This window comes from Chelonoidis abingdonii, chromosome 9, assembly GCF_003597395.2.
Source record: "Chelonoidis abingdonii isolate Lonesome George chromosome 9, CheloAbing_2.0, whole genome shotgun sequence".
Lineage (NCBI taxonomy): Eukaryota > Metazoa > Chordata > Testudines > Testudinidae > Chelonoidis > Chelonoidis abingdonii.
The window spans coordinates 79211279-79221600 of record NC_133777.1 but is presented as its reverse complement, the minus strand read 5'-3'; the positions used below and the strand labels follow the sequence as shown (position 1 = coordinate 79221600).

The window sequence follows — 10322 nt, the reverse complement described above, 5'->3', positions numbered from 1 at the left end:
CACGCAACTTGAGCTCGCCACCGGTGATCCTGGCCTCACCTTTCCTCCGCCGCCCTGGCCGCCCCTCCTCCCAGGGCCGCCTCGGCCTCCTGCTTCCTCTTGCGGAGGCGCACAAGCCCGGCCCTCCTCGCACTTCTCCGCCTTGCGCCGCAGCTCGCCCAGTAAGCCCGGGGCTCCCGCAGGGCAGCAACCTCTCGGGGAGAGCACTCTCTCAGCAGGGCGCGGGACTGGGGCGTGGGCCTGTCCAGCCCGCCTCGTCCCCGCGGACATCCAGCTGCCGCATGGCGCGGCACAGCCCGCGAGCTGGGCCACACGGCCGCAGGGCCCCCGCCGCCAGCTGCCGGCCTGGCTGGGGCTCGGGCGCCCGGCGGGGGCGGGAAGCCGGGGCCGCCGGCCCCTGTGGGCCAGGAAACGGACCAGCCACAGCTTCATGACGCGCGCGCAGGCGAGCCTCCTCCTCAACCCCTCGGCCGCCTCCCCGGGCTCGGCGCTGCCCTCAGCCCTCACGCGGCGGGGCCCGGCGCCGAGGGCGGCGGGTCCCGGGCCGGGATACAGGACCGGCGGGCCCGCCTCCCGGCCGAGGGGCCGCCGGGCAGACAGCCTCCCTGCCTGGGTCGGGAAGTAGGGGCGCACCGCGGGGAGCCGGAGGGCGGCCCGGGGGCAGCTCGGGCACCCCCGCCGGGGCGGCAGGAAGGGGGGAGGCGGCGGGGGCTGGGCTCCCGGGAAGAGGCCGCCGGCGGGGGAAGGCGCGAACAGGCCCCCCGGGAGTGGGAAGCAGCGGTACTGGGGGGGCGGCGGCCCCGCAAAGCGGGCGGCGAAGGGCAGCGGCGGCTGAGACATGAGGGGCCCGGCTCACTCTGAGCCGCAGCCAGCGGCGCGAGCGCTTCCGGCAGCGCACAGCGCCCCCTGGCGGCGGGGAGGAGATGCCTCGCCAGTATAGTAGATGAAAGGTTATGAATATGTATATATGGGCGATGGGGCCCAGCCTATGAATATTTATGAAGGGGAGGGATCTGGGGAAAGGGGCGAGGCGCTATTCTGGTGTAGAAAGGAAAAGGGTCTGGGCAAGGGCTGTGACTTCCTATACATGTGGATGGAGGGAGGGCTTTCTAAAAGGCCGATGAAGGTGGAGCAGTCCCCACCACCTCTTTCCCCTCTGCTCCCTTCAGCCAGTGACAGCAGAAAGCAGCTGCAACCACACAGTCATTTCTAAAACCATGGCCCAGCCCTTCCTCAGGCCCCTCTACTGCTGCAGCACGCTGGAAGGGGTCCCACACTGCAGAGAGCGCAGTGCAGGAGCCCCTCACCCAAAGAAACCAGAGCCGGTGTTTAACAGCACCTGCTGCTGTATTACAGGCTGCCTTTGGCCTATCCACATCAACAGCCTCTGCCTTCCTCACTGCTAGAGCTGGTCCTGAGATATGCTGAAAAGTTAGGAGAGTTGAGCGACCAAAACCCTACATTGCTCCAAAAGATCTGCTACATAACGCCAATAGTGAGTCGACTGAAATCACAACAAAGTTTTCTTGCCACCCTTCTACCCCTAACATTGTCACTCACGCAGATGAGGGGTCAGTTATTGCAAACAAGAGCAGAGAATGATCCTGTAACCTGTGCACTCTGGCTCCTACCAGTGAAGCACCGACCACCTCACACAATCAGCCCTGGAGTATAGGTACCCTACCAAATTCTCTGCCATGAAAAAGATGTCATGGCCCATGAAATCAGACCTCCCCTATGAAATCTAGCTACCGGAAGGGAGGAGAGGGGTATGATCATGTCCCTGTCTCCAGCTGCTAGTCTGCCAGGCTGGGGCAGTACAGGACTTACTCTTCCACTGCACAGCCATGCTCATGGGCACATCAGAGCCACTTTCCTGAACCTACCCCATCTGCAGGAAACTCTGGTGCTAAACAGCAGCCCTGGAACTTCCTGCAGCTGCAGGAGGTTGCCAGAGGTGGGTCTGATCTGATCTCCCCCGTGTAGCTGGGAGCATGCTGCAGCTGGAGGAAGTACCCAGAGGTGGGTCTGATCTCCCCCAGAGAACCACAGTGCAGGTAAAGAGCAAGTCCTGTCCCTCCCCAGCTCAGCTGGGACTAACAGCTGGGGCACTACTAGCAGCATAGGGGAGATCAGGCCCATATCCACCTCCTGGAACCTCTCGCAACTGATGGAAGCTCCAGTGCTGCTGCCTTCAGAGCTTAGCTGTGAAGGCAGCACAGAAATGAGGGTGGAAATCCACCCCCCATGATTCTTTTGGGCCAGGACCCCCAGCTTACACCAATGAAATTTCAGATGTAAGCATCTGAAAACATGAAATTTGCTAATTTCTAACTCCCACAGCTGTGAAATTGACCAGAATGGATCATGAATTTGGTAGGGCCATAAGTGTATGACATTGCCCTTATTGACTCCGCCTTGGAGGTGGCCAACTAGAGTCAAAATAGGTCAAGTGGGGCTACACAGCTGGCCTGAATACATCTGCAATACCAGCTACTTGAGTGTAAATCCTCTTCCCATGATCTAGCAGAGTGCAATGATCAGGCTATTGCAGGTGTGGCAGGCAACAGTTGGAGAATGTCTCAAGCAGCAGCAGAATTAATACAAGACAGGTAATTACAAATCAACATGTAGTATTTGACTGTTACATTACTTAATATAGCCCAGTCAGAAAAATATATGCATTGACACAGCTAGCTACTAGTGTGGCCTTATTTGCTCCAGGGAAGGGGTCAAAAGCTTGTTATAGTGCACCAGTCTACTCCCAGCTGCTTCAATATGTTCATTCTAGCCAAACTAGCAGTTGAAGAACTGCTCTGCTGTAGGTTTGCTGGCCCAGCCACACTCCTGTTAGTCTGAATTCTTTTGGCTACAGTGTATGGATATCTATCCCATTTCCATAAACTCCATCCCCAGCTCAGTTTCCAGGAGCAGTGAAGCTGTGATTCCACAGACTGTACTAAATGAAACATTGGGGTGATGGTCTAACTGAACCTTTTCAGTTTCTCTATCCACAACAGCACAGAACTGGTTTGATTTAGTCTGAAATGTTTTTGAAGGCTGCTGAAAATCTTCAGCAGCTGGTTTCTAGAATTTCCCCTCACACATGTGTGTCCCCAGAGGTAAATAGTCAAGTTTGTAAAACTCTTTGCAACAAGCCAAATCCAACCTCTTCTCCTAGACTTTTGGGGGGGTTTATTATGCAACTCATTCTATCAAGGTGCAAGGAATTGACACAGATAACTGCCACAATTGCTAACACAATGTACTTTTCTCAATGAGATGTACACACATGTACAACTCTTCTTTCCTCTTTCCATCACAAACATTGTTTGGTGCATTTTCCAAAAAAAGCACTGATCTTTACTTAGAGTCATTCTAGCCTATTTATTGCTATTTTGGACACAGCATTTAATTTAAGCTGGACATTTCCCTTGGCTCAGTAGTATCCAAAGAGGAGATAAAGCAAGCATTTCAGTAAGGCAATTACTGTCTGTAACTAACTATATAGAAGGCAGCTCTAAAACATCTCATTCCCTACTGTATCAACTTGATAAGATTTCAGATGAGCATGAAGATGCAAGAGGATGGCCTTTAAGAACCTATTACAATTAGGTAACTTTTTAATTAAACAATTAGTGGAAGAAGCATTTACCTGACAATACTAAGGTGGATAACCAAAGGCAATTTATATCAAACAGATTTCATTCTCTCAACTTACAGCTACTTTGCTTTTTTATTGTACTTTTGTTATATGTACCTTTAAATTTTAAGAATATGAAAAGTCATGATTAGCTTGCATAATTCCCAAAGAAACTTTATTCTATTACATAGATTCAAAACGGTCTTAAAAATATGAAAGTGGACTCATCTGTGAATGTTCAATATGTAAATATATAACTTTAATTCAGCTTTTTAATGAGGATCCTGAACTCAAGCATTCTGGAAAATATTTTAATCATTTTATGTGCCATTACTTAAGTCTCATGCTTCATCTACAGAAATCTGTAATTCCATGAATATTTGCTTTGTTTTATTCAAATACCAAATCTGCTTTTGAAGTACAAATTGTATTTATGCCACATTTGTTTAAAAACATTTCATGATTACACATTAAACTAAGTTGTTTAATGGATTTTCACTAAAACATTTCTCAATCATTTAAAAAAAGAATTAATAGAATTAAAAGCTATTAGAATTTTCATTCTATAAAAAGGAAAATGAGGTTAAAGTTACCAAAACTGGAAGTCTATCTAGAGTAAACTAACTATGGTTGCTTCTCCTGAAAGTATCCTGAACCATGAGAGCAGCCTTTCCTGAACCATTACTGGGTAGCTTAACCAGAAGAAAAACTGATTCAATCTATATTTATTGTATCCATTCTATATAAGCATGTATGTATTATGTGACTGACAAACCATGTTAATTCTGAACTACTAGTGAAGAAATGAAGGTGTGGGCCAATAGAACAGTACCCATTCTGATCTAAAACATTCACTGTATTCCTATCCTAGCCTAAAAACTGTAAGGGTGTTTTAATTTAATTAACTAGCTTGACTCAAAACTTAACAGAAGTCAGCATAACTTAGAGCCACATATTGCTAAGAAGAACAAAACATTGAAGTTATCAGCATAGATTTTAATTTCTGAAATAATCAAAAAGATACAAGTCCCTTAGTGTTTTACAAATGTTTTCCTAAAGGATCAAGTTAATTAGAATGTAAAACCAAGTTAGGGCTTTTTTTGCTTTGCTGAAAGTCTAAAACCAAGAGACAAAAAACACAAGATGCAACACCAGCATTTAAGCATATAACTTAAAAAAAAAAAAAAAGCACTGTCATGAACAGTCTCTACTGCTTACATCAAAAATACTATACATTCACTTTACTTTCTTTCATCTCTTAATGTTATAAGAAGATAGGTGGGCAAATATCTGGCACCAAAAAACTGATGCATGATAGTTCCAATACTTTAAACAAAATGTACTATATAGAACATTAATATTTAAATTTTAGGCCATTTTAAAGTCTAAATCCACATGGTCTACTTCCTGTAAATTGTTTCCTTCCAAAAGAAATTGAGACTTCTGGTTCCACTTGCTTTCACAGTCTTCTAAATGATCCGTTAAAATGTACATGTGACGCTAAGGTAAGAAATAATGATATGACATTTGGTACTGCCGCCAATTATTGTAACAAATTCGTGTTACATTTCAGCAAAGTTGCATAAAAAAGGTCATAAAACACGTCTGATTTTTTTTCAAAATCCAGTTTCTAGGAAATTTTTCATGACAAATGTAACAAGTCTCTCCAGCATCCATTTGGGTTCCAAATGTACATAAATCTAACACTAGCATTTACAGTGAATGAACTTAACCCAAGTGAGTGACATATATGCAAAATTAAGTTTGCTTATCCTCTATTTTATATTTAATGTGTTTTCCCATGTGAAGAGTAACATTATTGTAAAATAAAACTATTTGCGACACTTGCATTGTTTAAGCAACACCTTCTTTGCTGTTTAGAATTGTTAAAGCACATTTATTTAAAAACTGAACAAAACGTAATGTACAATTTATATTTGAACATTATGCTACTGAAGTCCAAATGTCCACTGAATAAATCAATGTGATGTTACAATACATGATCTAATTTTTTTTTAAAATACCAACTTTTTTGACCATGTATTATATCCAGGATAGATTCAATGCCTTCAGTATCAGACTGTAATGCCAGGTAATGATCTTAAAAATAACCAAGCACTCTATATGCAGGAGAACACTGAACTATTTAATTGTTTGCAGCATCTGCTTGACGAGGCCAACCTTCCTCTTCAACTCCTGAGTCATACTCTTCTTCAGATGTATCTTTAGTCGGAGCCCTACAATTAAAAAGAATTGATCACATATTTTACAAGTTGAGAGGAGAGTGCTGGTAGGATTACCATGGCTCCTCACAGACAGGTATTTCATAAAGCATCATTTCAAGTTGGATATGGCATGTGTGCTGCTTTAAATACTGGTCTCAAATGTCTCTTGGGAAGGTAATTCACTGATTAAACCTTATTGACTTGCTTGAAAAGGAAAATTTACATTCTTTATCACAAATTAAATGACCAGAAATAAATAGGGTAAAGTTTAACTTTCCAATAAACACTGAAGGTTCCCAGTTATTTTGCAGTGCACTTAACACTTAATGCGAGTGTTACTTAAGATAACACTTCCTACTTCAAACAATCCCCTCTCTATCTGCAGGTTGAGCTCCTCAGAATTAAGCCTCAATACTGACTTGATAAATAATAGTATTATCTCCTATGATGTTTTGGGAAATCTGTCTACATACAGCTTATGACTTCCAGTTGATGATATGAAATGCTTTAATGTGTACAGCAGAGGTTTCCAAACTTTTTGCTGGCATGACACCACTTTAGTGAAATATTTCCTCTTGGGATCCCAGACAGCATGGAGGATGCCATTTTGAAGAGCATGACCTCACACATGACCATGCATACAAAGTCATGCTGTGTGATGCAAAATGGCATCCTCTACATACTAAGGATTGCTGCACCCCACCAGCTGATGGTGCAACCTCAAATCCCATAGTTCAGGAACTGCTGGTGTAGTGAGTCAGCCACCAGTTGGCAGGTGCTATGTCATGTACCTTCTAGATCAGGGATGGTGCATGGTTGTTAAACCGTAATGGGTTGCCTATGCAGGTGGGAACTCACGGGGACAATGGGTTGGCTGGAGCTCAGAGGAACAGTTCCCTGAACTTCTCTGCAGGGAGGGCAGAGTGGTAAATCACCAAACAAGACAAAGGGGCAGGGATGACAAAGCAGGGGTTTAAAATGGACTCTCAGATAGAACCAAGAGCAGGCTTTTGGACAAAGCACTGGACAGGAGAGAGAGGCATGCCTTTGTAACAGATAGCCCTGTTTTACTGCTGAATTTGCTGAGGATGGAGGAAGCTAGCTGCCTTAGAGGGGGGCAGGGAGAGACAGACACTCCATGATTTTGGAAGCCATGTGCAGAAGAATACTGGGTACCCCAGAGATAGGGATGGGTCACGTAATAACTGCCCTGTTCTGTTCATTCCCTCTAAAGCATCTGGCATCGGCTGCAATTGGAAGACAGGATTCTTGGCCTAAGACAGCTTGGCCACATAGTCCCATTTCTAAGATAGAAATGTGTCAAGAGGCCAAGGAGAGAAACAGTGCTGCTGCCTACAGAGACCCTAGGGTCCAGTGTGTGAGGCTCAATACAGCAGCCTGATGAGTGCGCAGCCAGGGGGAATTCTACCAGTGCTGCATGTTACATCTCCATTACACAGAAAGGGAATCTGAGGCACAGAGGCTATGCAGCTTCCTGAGGGTCACACAAGGAATCTTGTGAGAAACAGGAACCAGGAAAACTGACTCCCAGTCCTGTATGTTAAGCACAGAACTGTCCCTCCCCTCTCCACATCATCATCTGCTATTTATTTAGACTGGGGGGAAAAATAACAACATATCCAAGATCTAATAAAATCATTAAATCCCAGCAGAATTAACCCAGTAATTTCAACAGGAACTCGGCCAACCAGCCACCTACCTGCAGGAACACCTTTTTATCCTATTCCCTTCATCCCTGAGACAAGCATACCCTCTGCCATCTCAAAAATATTATCAAACAGATGTATTTTGCAGCATGCCTAGGTCATCAAATTCAGTGATTTCCAACCCAGGAAGGGGGAGCAAGCTCCAGTGTCCTGGAGCTCTCACAGAACACAGAATTTTTTCTTTTCAGCAAATACACCACCACTCAAATAGCCTTATTGATATATTCACAATTAACTCATCATACACTTTTTTGTTTTCTGTTTCTAAAGAAACACACACACACTGGGAAGAGTTAAAAACAATGTAATACATTTAAATTTAAAAGTTACAAAACAATTTTATATTATTAGATTTGATGTGTAATATAACAATAGTAATAAAAAAATCCTAAATCACTAGTACAGAATATGCATTAAGTGCCCTATATCTACCAACTATGTATGATATACACAAAGTTGGAAGATTATTTTTGGAACATGTATGTGTGTAGAATTTTATTTTATTAAAAAAAAAAAATTTGTATGAGGCACTGGCTGACTGACTGTCTAGACTATTAGTCTGGCTGGAATTGCAATTCCTATGTTACCTAATATATCCTGGTTCTTTTTTGCCTTCCACAACTTCTTTGTCAACCTCCACACATACAATGTCAGAATTGGGTACTTCAAACATGGGCTCCAGCAACAACTTTTCCTATGAGCAAAGAGAAAAGTAAAAAAAATCATGTATACAATGCTTTGCACAAAAGTAGTTCTGAAAGTCACTTCATAATAGTGGATACTGGACTGGAAGAAATCTGACTAGCTATTGTCATTAGGACGAAATTTACTTTGCAGATCTTAATATCCTGCCTAGAGATCCTTTTTTAAGCATAAGTTGTCTTAGCAAGAAGAATACTTACATTCAAAATACATTATCTACACCTAGTGAGGCTGATAACACCCCCTAAAAAAGGCTGCACACTTACCATTATAGATCGAAGACCTCTTGCACCAGTCTTTCTGTCTAGCGCCAGTCTGGCTATAGCCTTCAATGCATCCTCAGTAACAGTCAATTCACACTACATACGTAAGAATACATTAAACTTTGTTAAATATTTCATTTGTAACTTTCCTAAGTCCATGGTTTACCCATCTTTCATTTAACAATAAATACATTGTGCAAAATCATTTAATAAAAATATTATGAAATAGCTAGTTCATTAAGTAGCACTTCTAATTTATCTTTTGGAAATTTTACCTACACAATGTATTCACCATAGAACAGATGTTAACATAAGCGCTTTGATGATTTTGTCATAATCTGCTCTTGCACCTCCCACCTTCCTTTTTAAAAAAAAAAAATTCTTTTTTGGGACAGGTTCCTTGGACTGCGCAAGTAAAGCAACAAGAAAACCACAGCTATATAAATACTAATGCTAATATGTATTAAAAAAATGGGACAAATTTGCACCTAATTTAGAGGGCTGAGTTATCATAAATGGCATAAAATATTATGGTTTGCAGATAATTTCCAGTTTGTTTGTATTAGATAAAAATCTTCAAGTACCTGCTTTTCAGTTGCAATTACAGTATGTTTTCTCCTACCATTTCAATATAGCTGCATAGCTGTAAATGTGTCAAGAGACTAGGATGCATTCAACACAAAGCAGTGATGAATAACGGGTTATGAAGGCCATTTGCTTAGATTTTGTACAGATGTATTTACTAGTGGCCTCTCTATCTTGTCTACACTACAGACCTGAACACTTGAACTCATTCCATACAAATGATTCTGTTACAAGTACAAACCAGTTAAATGTTTTCCCAAAAGCCATTTAATTTTAAGACAATTACTTTTAAGTTTTGCCTTGCCACCACACACCAGTGCTGTCCTAAAACATTTCCACTGCAATGTCCCCTGTCCATTCAGGTAGATTTTGCAAGACCACTTGTGCACACTTGGACTGTAGTGGGAGGACTAGATGAACCGTTTCAGCTTGTCTTCATTCACAGTGGCACTAAACTGGTTCAGACTGAACCAATTAAGTTGTAACTAGTTATTAAATCTTCTGAAAGAATCTGGTTTAATAACTGGGTAGAACATTGGAGGCTTCTGTGTGTGTGAACAGTATTCTATAAATGCTGCAGAAGCAATCAATTAATTTAAAATTTTCTAGTCTAGATCAAGCTCTTGAATTAGGTACTAATGCGTTATAATACACATTATTAGAAAAAGGCCGGATTATTTTTTTTCTATAGTACCAATGCACTAGGTGCTTTATAGAGACAGATATGAAGACAACGTCCCTGCAAACGGTTTACAATCTAACTTGACAACAAACTAATGTGAGGATGATGAGTGAAGGGAATAAGCTACAATAAAGGCAAGCTCATTAGTGAAATTTAGCATGTCCTTGGAAAGTTTGCAGTTTCTAGGAAGAATTTCAAGCATCTAATATTTTAACACTTCTGAGGGGAAGACTATGATTAAAAGGCCTATTTCTGAGGAAGCAAAAAATGTGGAGGCATAGCAGATTAGGAAAAAACCCTTTCCCCAAGCCATAAGCTACTCAGATCAAAGTAGCTGTGAAACCTGATTCCAAAATAGAACACAAAAATATCTAGCTAATGGAATAATGCTAGTAATTCCATTATATCTTTAGTGAGACCAGGCAATCTTTTCCTACGCTGAAGATAGATATTTTGAAAATTCAGCGATTTTACAAGAAATTACAGCATGAACAG

At 42.5% G+C, this 10322-nt stretch overlaps 1 protein-coding gene and 1 long non-coding RNA gene across 5 annotated transcripts in view; one reads left to right on the top strand and one right to left on the bottom strand.

Moving 5' to 3' along the window:
• Positions 1-3940: 3940 nt before the first annotated feature.
• Positions 3941-10322, bottom strand: part of CLPX (caseinolytic mitochondrial matrix peptidase chaperone subunit X) — a 32946-nt gene continuing 26564 nt past the window's right edge. For all 4 annotated transcript variants that reach the window (XM_032766011.2, XM_032766009.2, XM_075069726.1 and 1 more), the window contains 3 exons: positions 8564-8656; positions 8183-8289; positions 3941-5880 (listed from right to left, as the gene is read on the bottom strand). In XM_032766011.2, the coding sequence (XP_032621902.1) occupies positions 5790-5880; positions 8183-8289; positions 8564-8656 (291 nt within the window). In that variant the 3' untranslated portion in view covers positions 3941-5789. The remainder of the gene's footprint in view (positions 5881-8182; positions 8290-8563; positions 8657-10322) is intronic.
• LOC142047337 (uncharacterized) lies at positions 5878-9105 on the top strand. Its single transcript, XR_012656582.1, has 2 exons — positions 5878-5962; positions 8956-9105. It is a non-coding gene; the product is annotated as an uncharacterized LOC142047337 (long non-coding RNA).